Source organism: Lygodium microphyllum, chromosome 10 (genome assembly GCF_053477565.2).
Source record: "Lygodium microphyllum isolate KBCC chromosome 10, Lygodium_microphyllum_v1.1.10, whole genome shotgun sequence".
In the NCBI taxonomy this organism is placed as follows: domain Eukaryota; kingdom Viridiplantae; phylum Streptophyta; class Polypodiopsida; order Schizaeales; family Lygodiaceae; genus Lygodium; species Lygodium microphyllum.
In genome coordinates, this window is record NC_141144.1 from 100,229,423 (window position 1) to 100,252,940 (window position 23,518).

General features: G+C 41.8%; 1 protein-coding gene across 2 annotated transcripts in view; it reads left to right on the top strand.

The window, feature by feature from the left end:
* Positions 1 to 22,871, top strand: part of LOC148030347 (Lycopene beta/epsilon cyclase protein) — a 217,051-nt gene extending 194,180 nt beyond the window's left edge. For both annotated transcript variants that reach the window (XM_087686658.1, XM_087686659.1), the window contains 11 exons: positions 7,421 to 7,567; positions 7,776 to 7,904; positions 8,058 to 8,125; positions 8,259 to 8,292; positions 8,366 to 8,450; positions 19,356 to 19,423; positions 19,503 to 19,616; positions 19,709 to 19,744; positions 19,885 to 19,971; positions 22,412 to 22,503; positions 22,637 to 22,871. In XM_087686658.1, coding sequence (XP_087542784.1) covers positions 7,421 to 7,567; positions 7,776 to 7,904; positions 8,058 to 8,125; positions 8,259 to 8,292; positions 8,366 to 8,450; positions 19,356 to 19,423; positions 19,503 to 19,616; positions 19,709 to 19,744; positions 19,885 to 19,971; positions 22,412 to 22,503; positions 22,637 to 22,733 — 957 coding nt within the window. In that variant the 3' untranslated portion in view covers positions 22,734 to 22,871. The remainder of the gene's footprint in view (positions 1 to 7,420; positions 7,568 to 7,775; positions 7,905 to 8,057; positions 8,126 to 8,258; positions 8,293 to 8,365; positions 8,451 to 19,355; positions 19,424 to 19,502; positions 19,617 to 19,708; positions 19,745 to 19,884; positions 19,972 to 22,411; positions 22,504 to 22,636) is intronic.
* Positions 22,872 to 23,518: the final 647 nt, after the last annotated feature.

A 23,518-nucleotide genomic window follows, 5' to 3' on the forward strand; every position in this document is an offset into this window, starting at 1 on the left:
GTCCTCTCTCTGAAGCTAGTCATCATCAACCATGAAAGTGAACATCCTATCTCTTTTAGTTGCAATGACCCCAACAAGATTGTCCCCTCTAGAGAAGATGCATATCTGGGTCTAAGAGATGTCTATATCTATCCTTCACTTAGACCAGACTTCCTTTGATATTGTCTTTACCATTACTCTGTCACTTTTGAGACCTAGTAGTGTCTACCTCTGAATCTTTGATGTTAGCTCTTGGAAGGAAAACTAGTCTCCCTTTGAGCACTCAAATTGGGCTAAGCCTTAATCTCTACACAAAGGACCCAACAAGGTTGTCCCCTCTAGAGAAGATACATATCTAGGTCTAAGAGATGCCTATATCTATCCTCCACTTAGAGCAGACTTCCTTTGATATTGTTTTTACCATTACTCTTCCACCTTTGAGACCTAGTAGTGTCTACCTATGAATCTCTTATTTTAGCTCTTGGAAGGAAAACTAGTCTCCCATTGAGCACTCAAAAACAAAACCTATATGGAGATTTTTTCCCATGAAATATAAGGTTGGGCTAAGCCTTTATCTCTACAAAAAGGACCATTGGAGTAGTGTTTACGAAAAATAGTTTCGGTAAGCAGATACAAAAATTTTCAACCCAAAAGATTTTAATTATATTTATTTGCCACTTTTATTTTTAAAATTTAAGGTTTTGGACGTGAAATTATTCCATATTAATTGAATATCATGGCTTACATTGATACTTGTAATCAAGGGTTGCCAAAACCCTTGACTACGGACTCAATATGTGGTCTTGTTACAACATCCATGTGTCATAATCACTTTGTACAAAGTTATGGACTATCTCCATCCAAATCCTTGATAAAGACTCCCTTGTGGGTATATCCTAAAGATCAATGACCTTACTACATCTCGCAATGTATATGGACCAAATTTAATGCTAGAAATCAGCTCCCATCTATGATATTGCCCCTTAGTCCACTATGTTTGTGACTAGTTTGGGGTAGGGGTCTTGCTCAGATGTTGTCCAATGATGAGAAAAGAAGTGCTCTCGTGAACATCCTCTTAGCCGGATGCTAGACCTTTGTTTGTTGTAGCCCCGATGTTGCTACCATGGATGTTGCAATGCCATGAAATACTCTCGTGAGAGACCTTCTCTAAACATCCTAGGCTCTAAGATAATCCCATAGGCAATGTCTCAGTGTCTCCTCTGGCTCACCACATCGAACAAATTCCACTGCGTCTTTCCCATATTAAAGTGAAGTGCCAACTACCAAACTTCTATGGGCTACAAGCCATAGAAAGAGAGAGATCTTCGTGGGCCTGAACCTTTCGTGTAGTCACCTCCGAAAGTCGTGTAGAAACTCATATGAGATTCCCTCTTTGTGGTGGTTGTTGGCTGTGCTCCAATCCTACTCATCTCTATCGTTTGCCCTCATCTAGTAGTGTGGCCAAAAAAGGGTACATCACATTGTCTATCAAGGGGTCTCTCCATACCCACTCTTGAATCCATTGAATTTTTGTAGAGGCCTTCTCTCATATGTCGTGTATCTCCATCCATCTACAAGACAAGGGCTAGATCTAGGTCTATGTGTTACTTCCTCTCGAAGTGTGCCACTACTCAAGTCATTTGTCACTACTCTGGTCATTTTCCTATTCTTGCATATTGGCTTTGCTTATCTTGCTTGCTTTCCCTTCATTGTGCTTGTCTCTCTCTATATTCTCCATATGATTAACATGCACACACATCCTTAGGAATCCCTAGGCACTTATCCTAGTGTGTAGGATTGTTTTACTTGTTTTGTGACGGAAGTGGGGCTATCCATCCTTATTTTTCCGTACTTCGTGGCACATGACTCAATGGGACAAACTTTGATTTGAAACCCTCACTTAATGCTAAATCTTGTAAACAAATTAAAACAATGTCCTTCAAACAAAAAAACCAAAAAAAAAATCCATTGTTAATTCCATTTGCCTTTGCAAGATATAGTAGGTCCTTGGGCAGCCGACAAGCATCCTTGGTTAGATACCCTCACCTCTTTGGGTTGATCACTTGGGCTCCCTTGGTAAGGTAACCATCCCCTATGTAGTCTTGGTAGGTTATTGGGCACCTGACTTATACCCTTTGCCCCATCCCTTGGCTACTAAAGAAAATAAATATAAAAGGGTTTATTTCTCATGGCTTAATTTTGGGTGTGAGAGGGGTGGTTGAGCTAAATTTACATTAATCTGACTTAAACAAGCTGAAAACATGCTTAATTAATGACAAAACCATCTTTTTTTTTTTTATAAACATGATCCTAGAGAGTTACTGTGTCCCACATGCAAAACGCTAATTTGGGTGGCCCAAACTTTCTATTAATGTACATGCAACCCACCACTCTTCCTCAATCTCATTCTTTCAAGTTTCAAGAGTCGTATCTCTGTTGACCACAACCCATTCGCCGAGGACATCGCAGTCAAAGCTTCCCACATCCATTTGCTATCATCTGGTGCTTGATTCCAGCCTTCACCCACATCCTACAGTTATCGCTTGGTATCCTAGAGGGGTCATCTACTGCCAAACCCTTGCATTTGCTTCGAACGTCATTGGTTGGACTTGTCACCATCGTCCATAGTGTGGGTTTGCTTTCTTTCTTTGTCCTCCAACCGTTGCCTACGTTTTCTACACAATCGTCCACTACTTCTAGCTTTCGCCTAGATTTTCTATTCTCAAGCACCTAGATTTCTAGCCTTTCTCTCTTCTTACTGCTTGTCTGCATCAAATCCAGCCTTCCTAGCTGCATTTGTTGTTGTTCGACACATGAAGGCTACCTTGCTACTTTTTAAGATCCATTCGAAGTATAACATACTCTCTAGCTCATAACCATTGCCTTGATCCCAAATGTACAAGAGTTCAAGGTGTAATATTCACTGCATAGTGTCTTTATTGCATGACCACTATATGTTTAGTAGTCATGCACTTTGTTATTCATTGTATTCACTATCTCTGAGTTACCTTGACCCCAAATGTATTTTGTGTTTATTAGTTTGTACTTTGTCATACGATTGGTTTTGTGTTTTCTTCGTTTAGAGCATTTCTTTAACCTAGCACCATGAAGAAAAAACAGCCCCCTCTTAAAGTGAAAGGAAAAGCTAGAGAGAGTCACCCTTTCCCCATCAATCCAAAGCAGTAGGGTAGGGTACCAAATCCCAAAAAGTAGGTGTTGGAGAACTCACCTATTGAGCGCCTTGGTCAAAATATTTGCAAAATGGTCACACAATGGCACATACTCTAGGCAAATAGTGCCTAGCTCAACCTACTCTTTTGAAGTGGAAGTGTATTCCAATATGCCTCGTCCAAGGCTACCAACCAGTGCAATTGCACTCTCGTTGTCACAATAGATGACAGTCAAAGTAGCACAAGGTAATTGAAGCGCCACTCGTAAGCTCCTTAGATAGATAGCTGCGGTGATACCATCATAAATAGCCCTATACTCAACCTCGGCCATGAAAGCCGCCATTGTCTCCTACTTACGGCTGACCAAGAGATGGGAGTCGCAGCCAAGAAAAAGAGAGCCACCGTGGGAACGCCGAGTATCAAGATCTCCTGCTGAGTTAGAATTAGTATAACTCTACAAGCATAAATCATGACCAAAAGTTAACCCATAAGAATAGGTACACTAAAGATATCTCAAAACACACAAACAAATAGTCCAATGTGACATCCTAGGTGCAGTGAAATATTGACTAAGCAAAGTAACTAAGTATGCTAAATCTAACCTAGTGTGAATCAACTAAAGAAGCTTTTCTGCAACTGATCTATGGGTGTGTTCATTGAAGGGCTGACTGAGAGTTATGAAGTGGACAGTGGGACCGAGACATGGCCACAAGTTGTATCGGATCAATATAAAACTCTAGGTCCGAGTCAATATACAATCTTCTCTCATGCCGTGCCACTACGGTCCTATATGTGGAGCAACCAATGAACTATGCTAAACCAAGTCCTCTCTCTGAAGCTAGTTGTCATCCACCATGAAAGTGAACATCCTATCTCTTTTTGTTGCAATGACCCCAAGAGGTCACAGGCCCAATCATCAACATAGAATCTATCGATCCTAGGCAAAGTCCTGGCTCCTACAGCCCTCTCTCTCTTGGAGAATGGAAGTGAGCCTGTGGTCTTGCCAAACTCTGGGATGAACCACAGGTCCTGACCTCTGATCTAGAATAAAAACCCCTCCCAAGCAGCTTGCTCTCTTCCCCTAAATATTTGTATGCATTTGCCTCTCTTGTCCTCAAGGACCTCCACCATGTTAAAGTCACCCCCTACCATCCAATGATCAGCTTGTGGAAGAGACTGTGACTGAGGGTAGCCCTGAATTGTCTGGTCTTTCTGGCCATTCGAGGTGGAAATGACCAATAGGCCAATGAGTGTCTCCTCCACTCTCACCAAGACCCACATGACGCCATACCCCAGCCCTGTATGGATTGAGTCCACTGCTCCCTAGTACATATATATACTCCAACCTATATCTCAATGCACCCAGAGCTTCTACTGAGTAAGTGTGACTCTGACCTGGCAGTAGCTTCCCACAACATCGGATATCATGTCTACCAAGAGATCGTGCTCCTGTAACATGAGAAAATCAATCGACCCTCCTAATAGAGATATGTGCGAATCCTATCACATGAAGCTTTGGCCTTTTCTAAAGTATCGTCCTCTAAATCTTGTATGTTCCATGAGAGTTTCCTCATGGAGTGTATCTTAACCTCTCGGACTGGCATGGTTCTTCACCCCATGCTTACCTCTACTGTCTCTTGACAAATACTCTATCATCTGCCCTCTCCATTATCTTTACTGCAGGGTGTGATGGGGGGAAGTCCTCACAGTAAGCATCTGAGTCCTCTACCGCTTGCTCCCCCTCTTGGGCCATCACAGCCTCCCCTGCCTGTGGAGTGTCAAGTACCTAAGATGGGCTGAACTTTGGAAGCTTCCTGTACCTCTTGAGAGGCTGCTTGTGTCACTACCTCCATGGGATGTATCACATCAATCTATGGTGCTGCCATAATTAGCGAATGTGGGACCTTTGGCTCCTGGGCATCCAGGGAAGTATCTATGGGAGCAATGCGTGGCTGCAGCAGCTCCACATTGGCCGGCAGCCTGAGGTCCCTGGTCACTCTCCACTGCACAGTCTCTAATGCTGTATCTCACTTCTCCTTCGTGAGATGCCTGCGATGAGCGACCTGTCAGAACTGCCTGTAACAACTGTTTGCCTTACGCAACTCTTTGCCCATTGCATCTGGACTTCCTCAGGGATGAGAAACCTAATGCCTGTAATATTAGTAGATCTTTCTACCAAAAAAATAACACGTGGCCTCTGATACAATAGAAATAGAAAGGGGGCTAACGGACATCCATGTCTCATTGATCTCTAAATAATGAATCTCTTGCAGTCTCGAACAAAACCTATCTGAGTGGGGTAGATAATGTGTGGCCTCATCATGGAGGCCAATCTAAGACTAATGGCATTTGCGAGGATCTTGCAAGAAGTTCCAAGAAAAGTGATCAATCTCTGCTATGCGATCTCCAATCTATCCCGGCTACCCTCAGGAATGGGATCTGTTTCCCATTCAATGGGTAGGGCTATGATAACATGCTCATGTGGCTGTGGCCTCTCGTGGGATGCTGCTGGTCAGGATGACTGGGGGACAGGTGACTAAGGGTCTCTTGCTACATCTTGGGCCACTGCCTAAGTGGCAGGTCCAAAAGACCCTTTATCTACCTCTGCCTCTATCCATCCTATCCATGCTCTCTCTATATATGGTTCTGCATTCTCCTCTAGTTAGCGATGTATCAACTTTGTCGCTCTCTCTTGCTCCTATGCGGTCGAGATATGCCACCTCCCTCACCTTGGTAGGAAACTTGATGCTGCTATGCCCTGGGAAAGTTTGCTACAAGATGCCCAATCATCCTGGATGCAAAGCACTGCCCAGAAAGGTCACAGTAGGAGAGCAAGAATTGTCTGTGAACTGAAGGAATCCTAATCATTGGAGGAAGGTGTGTCTCTGGATAACAAGTCCAAATGCACTACAAATCTCATGCAAGGATTGAAGTACCCATCAAGGCCAGGGAATAAGACAATGATGGTGATGCCATCTCCTAAGACGAGTGTCCCTGCATTTGACCCACCTGTCAAAATAAGTTACCGAAGACCTTACATGGAGTAGGCTGGTGGCAAGTACTGCGTCAATCTGCTCAGAAAAACCAGACTGTACCTTGAAGCACCCCTTCCCAATGAGTACCACTTGAATAACCTTAGCTGGGATGCCAGAAACAGTTACATGGATGTAGTCTTTTAGGCTGTAAAACAGAGGCTGATCTCGAACCAACTGGCAGACCAAAGACAATGCCTTAAGGACCATCAGTTTGTCCCTGACGGCTAGCTCTATTTTTGGAGCACACTGTAATGTCTTGAACCATGTGTGCACCCAAGCCATGTTGGGCCGAATCCAGTGCCTGTGGGGAAGGGAAGATTGAAGAGGGGGAAAAGAAAGAGGCTTCAGTGAAGAATTGAAGAAGGGCAGCCAGCGTGGAAGAGGAAGCAGAGGATGTCATTGCCATTACTGAGAGAAGCAAGCTCCTGTGAGAAGAAGGCAGGGGGCCTGAAGTTTGCTGGGGCAGAGTAGGAAGATGGCAGGAAGCTGAGCAGATAGCTCAGAAGCAGCACAGCCTAGCAGCTGGCAGCAAAGGGAAGATGGAGGGCACTGCAGCACAGCACTGATGCAGAGGTAGCAACAGGCTTGCGCTGGTGCTGATGGAGCAGGTGGTCAGTGCAGGGCAGGGCAGAACTGGAGAGCTGGTGTCAAGCTGTACGGTGGTGGTGGGAGGAAACAGGTAGGGCAGGGAGGCCAGGCCCGCACTGCCTGGGCAGGAGACCTGTGGAAGGAGATGGGCTAGATGGTGGGTCACAGCAGGCACGTGCACAGGGATCAGATCACATCACATCGCAGCAGAATGTCAGCTGAGCAGGTTGTTCAAAGGAGATCTTTGACTGGGGCTCCTGTTTCGAAGTTGTCTTTATGATCTCGTCTCATGAGTCTTGATATGTTTGAAATATGAATTGCAATGTCTGTATGTATTCTTTTTGGGCCCTTGTATAACAGGAATTTGTCGCTACTTATGTAGCTAATAGATAAATAGGGCCATTTCTTTGCATATCTCGTGTATCAGATACCTAGGTCCATTAATCTTGCTATATCTGTATGAAACATTTTAAAGAAGTTTCCTGAAAAGCAATACTGTGGAAACCTGTATCCTACCCACATGTTTCTGAAAATCCTGGCGACTATGGAGTGAAAAATGGCCTGATATAATTTCAGAATTTCAGAGAGTATTTTTTGTTTTATAGTGAGACCCCATTTCTCTCTGCTCAATTTGTGCCACTATTGCAGATTCGATCAGGAGAACAGCCTGATGGCATTTGTCTTGTTGTTGGAACATGTGCTCAAGGTTTTGACAACAACTCCACAAGTGACATCATTTATACCAATAAGCCACCAATATATGTTGGCAAGTCTATGGTACAGATCTTTTGGGAGGTAATGGATAAACAGTTGCCTGTCATGTTTTTTGTATTACTGTGCTAGAACAAATTGTAATATTCACTTGAGATATTGTAGTACATGTAACAAGTACTTCACAAAGGAAAGTTGTGAATTGTAAAGTCATCAGTTTGCAATATGCACTGAAAATTGAGCAATTTTTTTGTATTTTCTATTATTTTAATTTCTTTTTCACTTGTTACAGGCTTTTCCTTCTGGTTCAGGACCTAGAGATCGAACAACTTACCTTTTCTCGTATATGCAAGTGAAACCTGACTGCCCTTCACTGGAGGAGCTGCTAGAGATTTACTGGGACCTTATGCCAGAGTATCAGGTCAATGCTAATTACTTAAATTGTTGGAGAAGCTCATGAAAATTCTAATAATTTGAGAAGCTTTCTTGTTTTACTAGATATGCCATATTTCCTAAAATCTCAGAATGATATGGAATTTTGCAAACATATTAAAAGCACAGTGGCAGTCTGCAGAATGTACAATTTGATGAGTTGAAAGTGCTGCGGGTTCTTTTTGGTATCTTTCCAACTTATCGTTCAAGGTATGTCGATGCTTCATTCCCATAAAATGTTGTGCTGCACTCATGAAGTGAATTCAATGACAAAGCAATAGTTTTCCTCCTAACTAAAAGGGAAAGACCTGTGCAATTCATGATGATCAGTATTCTTTTGCAGCCCATTGCCAACACTTTTTGATCGTGTACTTCAGGTGCCCTTCTCTGAGATTTCAAACTTTTCTGAAAACCTTCTGTGACAGCTGTAAGTAAACAAACACTTTGCAGGTTGGTGATGCCAGTGGAATTCAGTCGCCAGTTTCTTTTGGTGGGTTTGGAAGTTTGACACGCCATTTAGGAAGAATAGCAAATGGTAAGTTTGTTTCGGTGCTCGTTAGTGTCTTTGAAGAATAGCAAATGGTTGGCTTGTTTTGTGGCCTTTTCTGCCAATTTGAATGCAGACCTTATTCTTTAATAGCAAATTTTAGTTATTTAACAAGGGCATGGCAATTTAGGAATGTTTAAACAACTTGTGTTGAAAGCACTGCACCCTGACTTTTGTCTTGCTCAATTGCAGTTGGCACAAGTGGCCAGGAACTGGTCAACTTGCGTTGACCATAATGCACCCATACTTTCTTCTCAAGCACTGTCCATGTCTAAGTCGCTCGCAATTAATCAATGTTGGTTCTGCCACGGGCTGCTTTCTACCTGCAGCCTACTATTCGGCTGCTGCTGCAGATGTTCTCATGTAGCACACATCTAGCTTGTTGTTCTTTTTCTTCTTTGTGCTTTTGTTGCCTGCTCAAAGAGTTCCTGGAGTAAAGAGTTCCTGGAGTAGAGCATCCCAAGGCTTAGTTTGAGCCTGTTTGAGAGAGTCAATAGGTGGAACCATGGGATTGCAACTGAAGATGGGCTAGCCTTCCAGTCAAATCCTCATCCCAATTGTAGGAAGATAATAAAGGATTTGCATTGAGTTTGGAATATGAGTTGTTATTATATAACAGACCCCAACTTGCATCAAACTAGTGAACAGCAGTTAAAGTCTTACTACTTCAAGTGTCACTCTAAAGCAGTAATCACACACCTAGCCTTAAGGACCTTATGCTTCTTGTGAGAGTTCACCTTTGTTGGCTTTTGGAGAGAGATAGGGGGCTGGTAGAGCTTCATTGGCAAGAGGAAATGCAGCCAGGATGCTGGCTAAGAGGATGCATGCTGCCAAAGCAGAGATAGATGCTATGAAGGAGGCCAGATCAGAGTATATTACCATGCAAGGGCTTCTGTCCAACTGCAGGAAGGGGACAGAGTGAACAAAGGATTTTTTCACCCACAGGTCTAGACACTCCAAACACGGTGCTAGGATACTTAGGATAGAAGATGGATATTTTGGCCTAGGGGCCACAGGAGGTAGAGTGCCAAGAGGGTGGTCATAGGCATTATTAATGTATACTTGATGGCCCCCTTTTCAAAGGAGGAGCCTGTGGAGGCTTTCCTAGCACTATCCTCAAGAAAGTGCCCAAGGGAAGATGGATTGGATGGGGCCTTCTTCTTGAGCTAGGGCGTGGTCAACACAGGACTCCTAGCAGCATTCTTAGGAGATTACGGTATTGCAAGATATGCTAGAGAGGCTGTATAAGGGATTGATTCACCTCATTTCGAAAGGCAACAAAGACAAAGTGGAGACCAATCACTTTTCTTGGACCAGCATATAAGAACCTTGTTAAAATGATTAGTCTCAAGCTATCTCTTTTGATGCTAAACCTCATCCACCCTCCCCAAATAGGTTTTGTTCATAAAGCGCAACATCTTGGACAATATTTTTGTCTTCTAGGGATCCACAGCTCTTGCACGACTTAGGAAGTAGACCTCATTGTGTTGCTTCTCGATTTTGAGAAGGATTATGACAAGTTGATCAAGAGTTCCTAGAGGGCACATGCTGAGGGTGGGTTTTCCAAATTAATGGATTGAAGTACTAGCAGCTCTTTACTCCTCAATTTATAGCAAGGTTCTTATGGCAGTTCTAGGGGTGACAATGCTAGCATTCAAAGGTCGGTGAGATAGGGATGCCCCATTGCACCTCTTCTCGTCCAATTTGTAGCAAGGGCCATGAGGTCTTTTTCTGAGGGATATAGCGACAAGCATTTGAGGCATCAAATTGCCCGTCCCAATGTTTGAGGAGTTGTTGGGTGTAGAATTTGCAAATGACACGACTATCTACTTGGATGGGGATGAGGAGAACTTTGGGGCTTTTGTAGTTGCGGTGGGGGTTTTTTGTAGAGCTTTAGGAGATCTTATCAACGAGCACAAATCCGATGGATTTTGGGTTTGGGATACTCAACAGCCTGATTGGAGTCCATATGAGAAGTGCTAGTGGCTAAACAAGCTTTGCTTACTACCATGTGGTATATCACCTGCTAGTGGGCCTTCCCTAACTCATGCATTGCATAGGTGAAGTGGTTCATTAAGAATTTGATCTGGTTAGGTGGAGATAGTAGTCATGGGAGGGCTACGATAGCCTAGGGTGTGATTATTCAGCCTAGATCTAAGGTGGCTTGGTGGGGATGATTGACTTAGGCACTCAAAGTAAAGCACTGATGGTGCTTATTGCAAGGGGCCTTCTCCTAGGCAAGGATCTATAGAAGAAGTTACTACTATGGAGGACATGGCAACCCAACATCCATTGGAATTTTCAGCACATTGTAGGTAGCTACTATAGTAGGAAAGTTGTTTGCATTTCTTAAGCTACCATCTCTAGCACAAAGGCAGAGACTTTGCAGCATTAGAGGGGTTTAGACGTGATGGAGAGCATCAAGGAGGTGGTACCCATGATATCTTTCTTGCATTGATGGCTAGTATGGAGAAAGTGTTTTTACTCTATGTAAAGAGAGTTGACAGCCCCTTACAATCCTGCATCAAATGGCGTGGCTGAAAGATATAATCTCACACTTTGTGAGAGAGTCAAATGCATAGTGTCCACAGCTAATGTCCCGCAGCAGTTCTGTGGAGAGGCTCTTAAAACTATAGTTCATCTGTGCATATTCCTATAAATCAAAGGACTAAACTAGACATGAAATCTATCAAGGGCATCTTCATGGGATATGGACATGAGGGAGAGATGGGATATAGAGTTTGGCTTCCTCAGGATAGGAAAATAGTACACAGCTAAGACATAGTATTTAATGAGGCAAAGCCACTAAAAAATGCTACATGTGGTGACCTTGACAAAAAGAAGGTTAAATTTTAGCATGAACAGCCAGTCATTCACCAATCATTAGCTGAAAATTCTCACCCTTTTGATGCTGAAAATGAGCAGCAACCTATTGTGCTATAGCCAAAATATAATGGATAGCAAATTGATGGATTAGGACAGCAAGAAGAACATGTCAAAAACAGGTTACAGCAGCAAGAAAATGCTGAAAATCAGCCATTAGGTGATGATGTGCACATACCTGAGGATGTAGGCCCATTGCCTATCATCACAGATCATTGGGTGAGAAGGTCTACATGTATCAAAAGGCAGCCACAGAGGTTTCAGCCATCTTTGGATTGTATTTTATTGACTGATGAAGGCGAGCCTTTGACATTTATAGAGACACAAATGTGAAAACAAGAGAAAGTGGGAGTTTGCTATGCAAGAAGAGATGAAGTCTCTATATGCAAATAACACATGGGAGCTTGTACCTTTGCCCAAGGATAGAAAAGCTATTCCTAAATGGGTTTATAAGGTGAAATGTAGGCACGTTTGGTTGCTAAGGGCTATACACAAAAGGAAGGCATAGACTTCCGGGTGGTTTTTTTACTGATGGTGAAGATGACTATGCTCCATGTTTTGTTTGCTCTCACTACATCCTTGGATTTAGAGTTGGATCAGACGGATGTGAAGATTGCTTTTCTTCATGGTGACCTGAATGAAGAGCTGTACATGAAATAGCCTGAAGGTTTTGCTATTCTAGGGAAAGAGCATTTAGTTTGTAAGCTGAAACAAGCCCTTAGATAGTGGTATAAAAAGTTTGATACTTTTATGCTCAACCATGGAATCAAACGCAGTCATGCAGAACACTACTTATATACTAAAAAGGCAGATGATGAAAGCCTTATTGTGCTGGTTTTGTATGTGGATGACATGCTGATTGCAGAAAAGCATAAGAGTACTTTACATACTCTTAAAAGACAATTGAGTTCAATCTTCTCAATGAAAGATTTGGGAGCAACTGAACAATTTTGGGCATGTGCATTAAAAGAGATAGAGAGTAGCATTTGTTGTTTCTCTCACAAGACAAGTACATCAGCAAAGTACTTAACAGATTTATTATGGCTAATGCTAAGCCTCCTAGTGTGCCTTTACTGCCATATACAAAGCTTAGTAAAGCTGATTGCCCAAAAGATCCTTCCTTAGAAGCTTCTGTGGTGACTGAAATATATTCAGCCTCTATAGTACTCAATGCTGCGATTTTCTACAACCTTAAACACCAAGAAATAGCCCCACCAGCCAAAGTAAAGACATACCCACTGGTAGATTTTCTAGTGTTAAGATCTCCTGCCATGTCCAAATAACAAAATCCTTGCAACTCTAGTGTACCGTTTCCATAGCATATACACTTGTCTTGTGTACCTTTTAAGTATCTAAAGATACATTTCACTACTTCTCAATGTGGTTTACCAGGGTTAGACATGAATCTAGTAACAACTCTCACTGCACGAGCAATGTTTGGACGAGTTGCAACCATGGTGTACATCAAAGAACCACAAGTTGATGCATAAGGTATCCCTTCATAGCAGTATTAGCTATTTGGCTTGGCCGTTTGGTCAAGGATTTTGGTCTTTCTTTACATACTCCAGTCTTTGGTTGTGATAGCCAGAGTGCACTATGTCTAGCTAAGAATGCCATGTTTCATGCACGTACCAAACACATAGATGTTCGGTATCACTTCATTCGATAGGTCTTGGATGATGGTATTGTCACACTGACTAAGATCAAAACCCAAGATAACCCTACAGATGATCTCACTAAAAGCCTTGCAAAGGCTCAGCATGAGCATTGCATTTGACTAGTGGGAGTTGGATAGTTTAAAGGTACCACTTCGGGCCTTTAAGTGGGAGGTTGGTGGGTGTAAACTCCCATGAACACACCCTTTACTTGTACCCTAACATATAAATACATTTTTATTCTTTGTGTACCAGTGAACACACTAGTACACTCACATTCAATTTCCTCACTCTCAACTCTCAGCTCTCAGCTCTATCCCTACTCATTCCTGTCTCACACACCATAGCACTCTCACGCAACATACACAAGGTATATGATTGCCTTTCCTTGTTGACTTCTAGAGGAGATTGGAGAACAGTTTTAGCCCTAGAAATATTTCACTTTTTATTTGGTTACTAGCACACAAGAGCTTAGCTAGTTGATACATGGCTTGGCTATGGTAGAGTCCATGTCCCTTGTGTTAGATGTGGGGAGCTAGAGGAGACACAAATACTATATTTGGATTTTCCCTGAGGCTTAGGAGGTTTTGCAAAGAGGCCTTAGGGTGGTGTTTCAAGCATTGTAGACTCTATGATTGTTACCTAGGGGACAATTTCTTGGGCACAAATAGAAGCATAGCTTGCTAATAGGAGGATGTACAAGGGTGTCATGCTTATCTTGTCTTGGGGCGTCTTGTGAGCAGGATTGCCATACCAAAGTTCTTACAAAAAGTGTTGATTGACTCAAGGGCATTGTTATAGATAGGAGCTCATTTCCAGCGTTATTGCTTGATATATATGGGCCACTAGCTACAGCCACGCTATAGAATTACTAGACATGTCTAGTGTAGAGACTCTCTCGAACACTTGGACACAGAGTGTCCATGCTCTCTGTGGGAGACGAGGGAGGATATAGGGTAGTATGGAGACTATGAGGAGGAGAAGAGATGCTTTTCTCAAGAGCCGGGATTCTAACACTTAATTTTTTTATCATTCATACCTTGTAACAGACTTCCCATTGTATATTTTATGTTATGGAAGGAAGTCCCTTACAAGGATGCTTTGTATTGTCTATATTGTCTTGTGATATTTTATCCCCATGGGATTTTGTAAGTGTTGGAATTTTGCTCCTTTTAAACTAAAATACTGCACAAAATGTTATAAATTTAGCAAAAGCATGTAACATTACATATAGCATCACACTTTTATGGCCAACACTTTGTGATAACAGTGTATCGAGAGGGTGTCCATTTACAATTGTTCTATGATGAACTTAATATAGCTAACAAACCATGAGAATAACACATCAAGAACTACAAACACAAAGACACTCTCAACATCAAACATGATTACACCTTCATACTCACTCTTCATCAAGGAATACCAAATTGTCCACCCACGGTTTATTTTCTAGATATGTGTGTTATATATGTGGTCTTCCTTGATGGGGCTTCACACTTTAGACCAGCATGGAGTATTCTTCTCCTGAGGCCAAGTTCTTGCCTTTCTTGAGGCGACCTTGGAAGCCATTCACTTCATAGGTTTTCAGTCATGCATCTCATTCTTCTTTGGATGTTTCTCCTTCCCCCAATCGACATCGACATCGACATCTTGGGGAGAGAGGGGGTGCTTACTTCTCCTTCCACCATCCAATGGTGAGACGGGCAATGTTCTTCTCTTGGTTTATAGGATTTTGATTACTTCATAGACATTATTTCTATTCTTTATCTCATTATCAATATCATCAGGATGATTATGATTGTAAAGGGGCGGCTAGGCAAGTAAACAATTCCCCTGTGAGGGCACTGTCTAAGTAGCACTATTACATAGCATTTTGCTTGAGCATGACTTATTTCATTGCCGTTTGCAATACCTCATGCATTGGCATTATGTTCTTGTAAACATGCATTTGTGTGCATTTATCCCTTTTCGATTAGAGAGTGGTCACTTTGGATCTACCATATTTGTGGCAATTCACATGGCGGTCTCCTTGGGCAATTTATATGGCAGGTCTACACACATACCCCCTGTATTTTCCTTCTTTACTGACCCCACAAGTGGTCAGGATAGGTTGCTTGTTTTGTGGTGTGTTGGATCAAGTCATCCCTTTTCATTTTCCCTTGGGGACACAAATGCTTGATAGGACAAAAATGGTCAATCAAAAGAATAAATAAACAAACAAAAAAAAAGTTCAAAGTGGTTCCATTATGTTTATAGTCCCTTCGTGTTTCTAGTTTTGAGCTTGAGAGGGGGTGTTGAGCTAAAAAATGTATTATAAACTAATTAGCTCTTTATTGCAGCCCCAAAACTCAATCGTCCCTTTGAAAGTGTTTATGTCCCATAAGCCAAACCCTGATTTGGGAAGATCCACTCGTCTATAAATAGACAAGCTCCCCACTACTCATCCCTATCTTGTCACTGCAAGTTCATTATCAGCTGGTGCCCAGTCTACGTTGCTATCTACACCTCTCCTTGGTAGATACCTTAGTTCGTGTTGTTGCCAGCTCTTTCTGAGCTTGAGGCATCCCCTGGAAGCTGATATTGTCACTCCTACTGCATCCTAGAGTTGTTTCAGATCCATGTTGATTGCTGCATATTGTCGCCCTGATCAGCTTGGAGGATTTTGTTGTGAACAGCCACCAGATTTCACTGCCAAAAGGCTGTGTTTGCAGTAATTTACTGCCACCCAACATATTCTCCCTCCCTCAGATCAGTCATCAATTCAGGCTGATCTCTATTTTCAGTCATACCTGTATGTTAGGCTGCTGCTCTGCCTGACTTCACTCTGTTCAGGGTGCCCTGTTGCTGCTGTCATCGATCAGCTTGATCGGGACAGATACATCACCCTGATCTGCCTTTGCTGCTGCTGATCACTTGCAGAGAATATTCGCTGCATTTCAGGAGCCTTAAGAGTACAACACACTTGTCAGCTCTTACTCTTTGCCCGAGTCCTAGAGACATGGGAGTTTAAGGTTTTGTATTCACCTTGCACAGTGTTTTTACTGCATGAGCATGTATTTATTCCTTATTCTTTATTCGCCTTTATTGTTCATTGTCTCTTAGTTACCCTAACCCCTTCAAAGTTAATTAACTAGTTTTAGGTAAGAAGAATAGCAAGGGGATGCAATATCATGCCTCGTCTTCTTTGTGAAGTAACGCCAAGAGAGCTGGTTTTATTTTGCTTCTGAGAAAAGAAATATGGTTTTGTTTATATTAAGATAAGGAGATATTTTTTTTGAACACACTCAAGGATTGTGAACTTGAAGAGCTCAATTCTCTAGAGAGAAATTTTTTGAACACACTCAAGGATTGTGAGCTTGAAGGCCTCAATTCAAGAGGTGATATGACTGTATAGGAGATGGTCATTTAACTATCTTTGATAAGATGTATTTGTGAAAGGTGTTATTTGACATAAATAGTTTTGAATTAAAGTCAATCACAAGGATAAGGTTAGCAAGAGAGCTCCTGTACAAAAGAGCTTAAGAACCGAGTCAGATCAGGTCACATGGCCAAGGAGGGAGAACCTAATTTAATCGATTCAAGATGAGATATTGTGGCATCATCTAATCCCATGACTTAATTAAGAACAGAAGATGTAGCTGTCCAATTATGTAAGTTAAAGGCTTCTCCCCACTCTCATTGTTGGATGAGAAATGAAAACTGGAACAAAGGGAATTTACCTTTTTTCATGAATCATGAAGCAAGAAATTGAAGCAAGGAGGGAGAACCTAATTTAATCGATTCAAGATGAGATATTGTGGCATCATCAAATCCCATGACTTAATTAAGAACACAAGATGTAGCTGTCACATGGCCAAGGAGGGAGAACCTAATTTTATCAATTCAAGATGAGATATTGTGGCATCATCAAATCCCATGACTCAAATAAGAACAGAAGATGTAGCTGTCCAATTATGCAAGTTAAAGGCTTCTCCCCACTCTCATTGTTGGATGAGAAATGAAAACGAGAACAAAGGGAATTTACCTTTTTTCATGAATCATGAAGCAACAAATTGAAGCAAGCCATCAATTGTAGAATGGTTGTGCATTGACCATGAGGATGTGCGGCCCTAATCCTTTGTAAGGCAAGAGCTTAACTTGAAAGATTAGGATAACCAAGCTGCCTTGTGGTGGGCTTGGTGGAAGGTTGGACCATTCCAAGCTAGTGAATCACCAAGTGGTGGAAAATCTAGCATCAAAGAATGTGGGATGTTAAGGCTCATAAGGAAATGCTATCAAAATACATTGTATATAATATGAATCGAATATTTGTAGGTGCATTCATCTAGGAAAGACTTCATACTATTTTGCAAGTAAAAGGAGTGTGTGAAAGAACAAAGGACCTACACATGCATTCCATGTACACCTATGTTAATAGTTTAGTATTTTGGAACTAGCTCAAGGGGTGTGAGTGGGTGGATGAAGGCCCCATGGTGTCATCCTATAGATTTGTGGACCAGATTAGTCAAGTGACTTTTTGCTAGTTTCTTTGGGAAGGCTTTGACCTTTGTAAAGGCTTAAGGGTAGACCATCTGTTGCAGGGGATAGGTTATTGTAGCACTTTCACTAATGAATTTTTTTGTTTTGTTTAAACCCTTATTTCTTGCCCTTAGATAATAAGATAAGGTCAACCACAATCCTTTGTGTTAGTTTGGTTCTCTTCTTGAGAGAGGAGGTTCCCCTATAAATTTTTCATTCTACTTTGGCTTTGGTAGTAATCATCCCAATCTAACCAATGCCAAGGTCCTATGATCTCAAAGCAAGGGGTTTCTTGGGAGGAGGAGGTCCACACACACACACACACACATTTATGTGTTTTATATATACAAGAAGATTCATGCTATCACTTGCGGGCCTTGTCTTCTGGCATGGGTCCTGGAGAGGAGGGCTTGGACAAGAACTTTTAATTATTGGGACCTCCTCAATGTAGGCCTTCTTTGAATCCCTTTCAATGTCACATATCATTCACCATACTCAAACTGGTTTGTCTGGGAGGGCAGCATGGACAAATATCTTCACCTTCTATGAATATATAGCACATAAGTTCCCAAAGGAACTGCAGTGATGCCCTGTTGATATTGACATCACTTTAGAGCAGTTGGCACCACTGATTAGCAGCATCATACAGAAGCTCCTTTACTAGAACACAACGAGACTCTCTAGCAAGGAGGGTAGTGGTGGCTAATCAAGTTTTTATTGCGACCATCCGGTACATCACTGCTTGTTGGGCCTTCTCCAAGCCACACACTAGCCAGATGAAGCTGCTTATCACAAACTTCAATTTGTCAAGAGGGGATAGGAACGCAACCAAGGCAAATGTTGCATGGGATGTGTCATCATTCAGCCTAGATCCAAAGATGGACTGGGGATTATTGATCCAAACAACTAGAATAGAGCTCTTGTATTGAAGCTCATTGTAAGGAGCCTTCGAGCAGTCTTGGCAGAAGCTTTTGTTTTGGAGATTACAAATCATCATACTTGCTCTTGGGGGACCTTGGCTGCGCAGTATTCATTGAATTTTCTCATCTAATCAGGGGCTACAGAATTTGGGATGAGTCTCGAGGTGAGATTTGCAGCTGCCATTATCTGATCTTGGAAATATTTTTCTTGGGCTCATCTCTCCTGGGGCAGATTCTCTACTCAAGTTTAGTTCAATCTCTGTGGGAGATGGGAGAGAGCACAGAGCGACTGTCACACATGGTCTAGCATTTTAGGCTGCCAGACTAGCTTTTTGTTTGGCTATACCTTCTGAGGTGTACCAATTGTCTGATAAAAGGAAGATCATGTTCTTTTGGTTTGGCTTGCTATGTCAAGTGTCTCTCATGTAGATGTATTGGGCATTGATGCTCTTGGCAGAATCGCTTGTTGAATTTTGCTTGCCAGTCTTACCCTTGCTTGATTGTTGCTTGATCATCACTAATATTATGCTCAACCTTTGACCAAGGTCTCATCTCAACTCGTTTGATTAGAAATAGGTGTGACTACAGAATTCGGAACTTCAATCCTATTTTTGTGTGAGACCTCACATACTAGATCTGTGTCATCCATTGATGCTTTCCTCAGGGTTTAGGCATTGATACTTGGGGTTTGGAGTTGTCACACTTTTGGAATGTTGTTGGGAGTTTGTAATTGTGGTCTGAGGTTACTCTTGCTTCTTGAGAAGGCTCTTAGGACGATATTTGACAATTTGTTGTGCATCTGCAGCTAGGAGATTACATGGTCTGTTTTTCAAGTTTTCATGAACTGGTAAAAATGTTAGAGAAGATTTGCAAAACTTCATCTCCGGATTTCAAGTTATATCGGTGAATATGGTCAGGTGTATCTGAGGCACTGGATTCAGACCTACTCGATAAAGACAGTCTAGCTCTTCTAAATCCTTATATGGTTAGCCTGTCATATTTTCAGGTTTATGGTTGTATTTTCAGATTTTAAAGCATATGTCTTACTAAGGTGGTAGTTCCAGCCAAACTTGAGCGCATCATGGCTCTTTCAGAAGGCTATGTCAGTCCAGTCTGGTTCTGATAGAGATTTTGATTTCATAAACACACTCCTTGCAACAAATTTCAAGTGTATGCAGGTAAACAATGGACATTTGGTTGGCAAATTTTCTTTCTCATAATCGAATGAAAAAGGCTCTTGTTGATTTTGTGATGTCATGTGTTGTCCCAGAAACTTGGAGATCCAGTCTTGCGGCCTTTCTTGCAGGTGACATACAGTTCCAAGACAAATGCTGATTGTAATTTGATCCAACAAGGAAGGTGTTTGTGATTTGGAGGAAGGAATGCTACACATAGAATACTTTTGTTGATGCTACGCATTTATCAGGCTTTTTTGCTTGTGTTCAGGATGTAATACAGTTTGGACCTTTGGCAAAAACATTAGGACATGTTGTACTGAGCCGTCCTGATATACTGCCTTCGATTTTCAGACAGGTGAGATAATCCTGGTTTGTAACATGGAATGTCAAAGGGGCTGCAAAACTATTTTTTGATGAAACAGCTATCAGTTCATTGTTGTTAAAAGCACATGTTTTAATTATTCCAAAGTAGGTGAGCAGCAATTGCAATAAGATCCAGCAAAACTGGTAGATTCCAATCAATTTTAATGACAAATATGCTTTTAAAGCCATAAAAGACACCACTGTCATGCTTTATCAGACGAGATTCAAATGCTGAAAGTTTTTTTTTAATGTCGGATACTTTGCTTTGTTAAACTGATGCAAGGACATTTGGGTGCTTGTTTTATCTTTTTATTTTGAAAATTCTAAAGAATTTAAGAAATCCAGGCTGATTGAGATCAACAGAAAGGCCTTCACTCAGGTTGCAATATAGCTGCTATCACTTGCTATCGCTACCAGAGTTATATAGTAGGTGCTATCATTACCAGCTTTTCCAACACGAAGTAAAGCATGGAGGTACATGGACTCGACAGCATGGCTGGAGCAGAGTAGCCACACATCACATAGATGCAAGGCCTCTCAAGTAAGGCTGGATGGAATAGGTGAAAGACACTACTCATAGATGCAAGGCCTCTCGAGGAAAGCTGGATGAAATAGATAAAAGATGCCAAGGCCATAGTGAGTGCCGTCCTGTAAGGTTAAGAAGGGACTATGCTAACTCCAGGTGCAAAGAACCATCTGGCAACATGCCTTTCACATATGCCACCTTATGAGGACCCCAATGAGATCCGAATCCTGAATAGGACTGGTGTATGCTGCAGACACGTGCCAACTGGGTGAGGCAGCTGCCAATTGGAATCCCTTCCTAGACCTCTCATGGAGGTGAATTGCGATTATCAAGCTGAGTGGCAGTTCTAGGAAGGTCAAGCTCTGGATGAGGTAGATTTGGACCTAGGTAAGTGGTGGTGGCCAACTTCATCCTTCTTGGAGATCTCTACAAGTTTCTTCTCTTACATGGATACAAACAGGCGGGCATATACTTATGCAAGCTGATGCTGAGTGGGCCTTGCAGATGTGCTTTTAGGAAGCACATGCTGGATACTTGGTGATTGAGGAAGGTACCCTCTTCCTATGGTCGGAAGATGATGAGTGGGCCTTTCTGACATACTTTTTGGAAGCACCTCTTGGACTATGAGGGTGGCATAGAGAGTGCCTCTGCTGTAGAGGAATGGTTTCTTTGGCCCCAGTCACCAAACAAGTTCCAAAAAGCCTTCATTTCTTGTCTTTGACCCTGACGAATATGGTTTCATTACAATGTGAACCTTCTAGTGGGCCAACTAGAGACTAAGCAACTTTTTATTAGGCTTCCCATTTATATTGTTGGCTTACATGGGCCAGAATGAACACTGCCAACAATCTCTGGGGAGACTAGAGTTCGTGATGCATTGTGGTCAATTTCTGTTGCTTGCAGCAATAAGGATCCTTTGCTGCAGGGCTGCCGCTATGAGGTAGTTGATTGTTTTATCCTTTTGGTGTTACTTTTTTCACTGAGGATGTCTAGAGGATCCATGTGATATCTTAATTGTTGACAGGCCGTTTTTCTATGGAACTTGGACTCAACACATGGCATGATTTCTTGAGGGTGTTTAAGATGCCTTAAAAGCACACGACCCTGAAGTCGCTGGTATTATCCAGTAGCTTTTTAGTACAAGTAGTACACCTTGACGAAGGCTCTGTTGTAAGCTTTGGCTCAGCCAGCTTCTAACCATCTAGTGCTTCTTCAATGTAGTGTAACCAGTTGTCCTAATTCTCAAAAGAAAAAGGATCACAAGTAGCTTCAAAACTAATAATATAATTGCTTAGAAAGATGCTTGAGTGCAATTTGCTTTCAAGGAAACATCGGGAAGGTGGGAATTAAGATCACAGATATCAATGAGGATGCTCTAGTTGCCGGATCAAATGTAAGTGAACTGCACTGGAGGTTTGGTGACATGATGTGAATAACCTCAAGTTCTATGTTTGAGAGCCAGCAAGCACCTATCTGATGATGGACCTACTGACTCCTGAGCACCTACTCATACTGACTAGCACCACACATTATCAGAGAGCAAATTACCTTGAGAAAGCCCACAAGTTAAATCTTGTATCTATCAAATGGCAAAGATAGCACGTAGCTTTAGGTATGGGAACTAATTGAAGGGCAAAGGAGCTTCAATTGATGAAAAATAAAATGTGGTCTTTTCCACAACTATCTAATTACAAGCCAGCTTTTAAAACTGGATTTGCATCTTACATTTAGCTATGCCATTTTGTTTGACTTTGAGATACTGTTTGATCTGCATTTCTTACCCTTCCTACTTTTCATGGCTGTGATCTGCATAAAAGTACCAGAAACAAGCATCTCTGAACAGTGTTACAGAGCACGATTCTTGTGGTTAATACTCATATATGTTATTAGTGTTTCTGATGGTCAGGTGGGTTTGAGTTCTATACTGGACTTTATGGTTCACTTTATAGGCCTTGGATTTTACACCATGCTGAGTCTCTTCCTCACTCCTTGGCTCCAGTAAGAATTTGTCTGATCTCTTTGTCAGATGCCTTATTAAGAATCCTGGTCGCTTTAAATATGAGCTTCCTATGTTCAGTAAAGACCACAAAAACAAAGTCCTTATAATTATTCACTGTTTCGTATGGTACAGGCCATGGGTTTTAAAGCTTCCAAAAGAAGATCAGTATGCATGGAAGCGGCGATTTGAAGCCTGGAAGTACGGTTCTGGTTTAGACTACAATGCATAGCTTTTGTAATTAACTACAGTCAGATGATCATGGGATAAAAACTGTTGGATTTCCTTATGTATTAATGATTGTGCTTGTAACGTACAGTTATACCCTTAAGAACGTACTTTGGTATAGAGAATTTGGAATTTGCAAGGAGATTATGCGTGGCCTTCAGGCTTGTGAGTGTAAAAAAATTTAATGCTTGCTGTTTCCACTGGCTTGGTTGGGACTTGCACTTTTGAAAAAAAGTCTGTTTCATTTAATTTTCCAGATTAATAGATGAGAATAAGTAAAGTCTATTGTAACCAACACACAGTCGATGGACCTTAGATGCCAGTTTTGGGCCATGAGACGGTATGGTTGATGGTGCCCAAAAATTTGCTCTTTTCCTTTCCTGCTTCATTCAGCAAAACAGCAGCAGGAGAAGCAAAGAAAGCAAAGTCCTGGAGTTTTTCTCCTTAGCAGCTCTGTTTGTCACCCTCTCTTCTGTTCTCTTTCTATTTGCTGCTCCACAAGATGGCAACACATCTCCCAGATAAAGTAAATCCAGAAAAGGGTAAGCCTGCTTTCTACACACAAGATGGCAACACATCTACTGGACAAAGAAAATCCTAGATGTTGAGCCTTTGTGAAAAGAAGGGACTCGAGAGAGCTGCTTGATGGAAAAGAGATACATACAAGGTCCTTGTTTTCTAGGCCAAGATACATGCCTACTAGGGTAACCCTTTTTCAATGCTCCTAACTGTGTTCACATGCTTGTGAGACACATGCAACAGTTCTTTTAGGGTTTTAACACAGTTGAG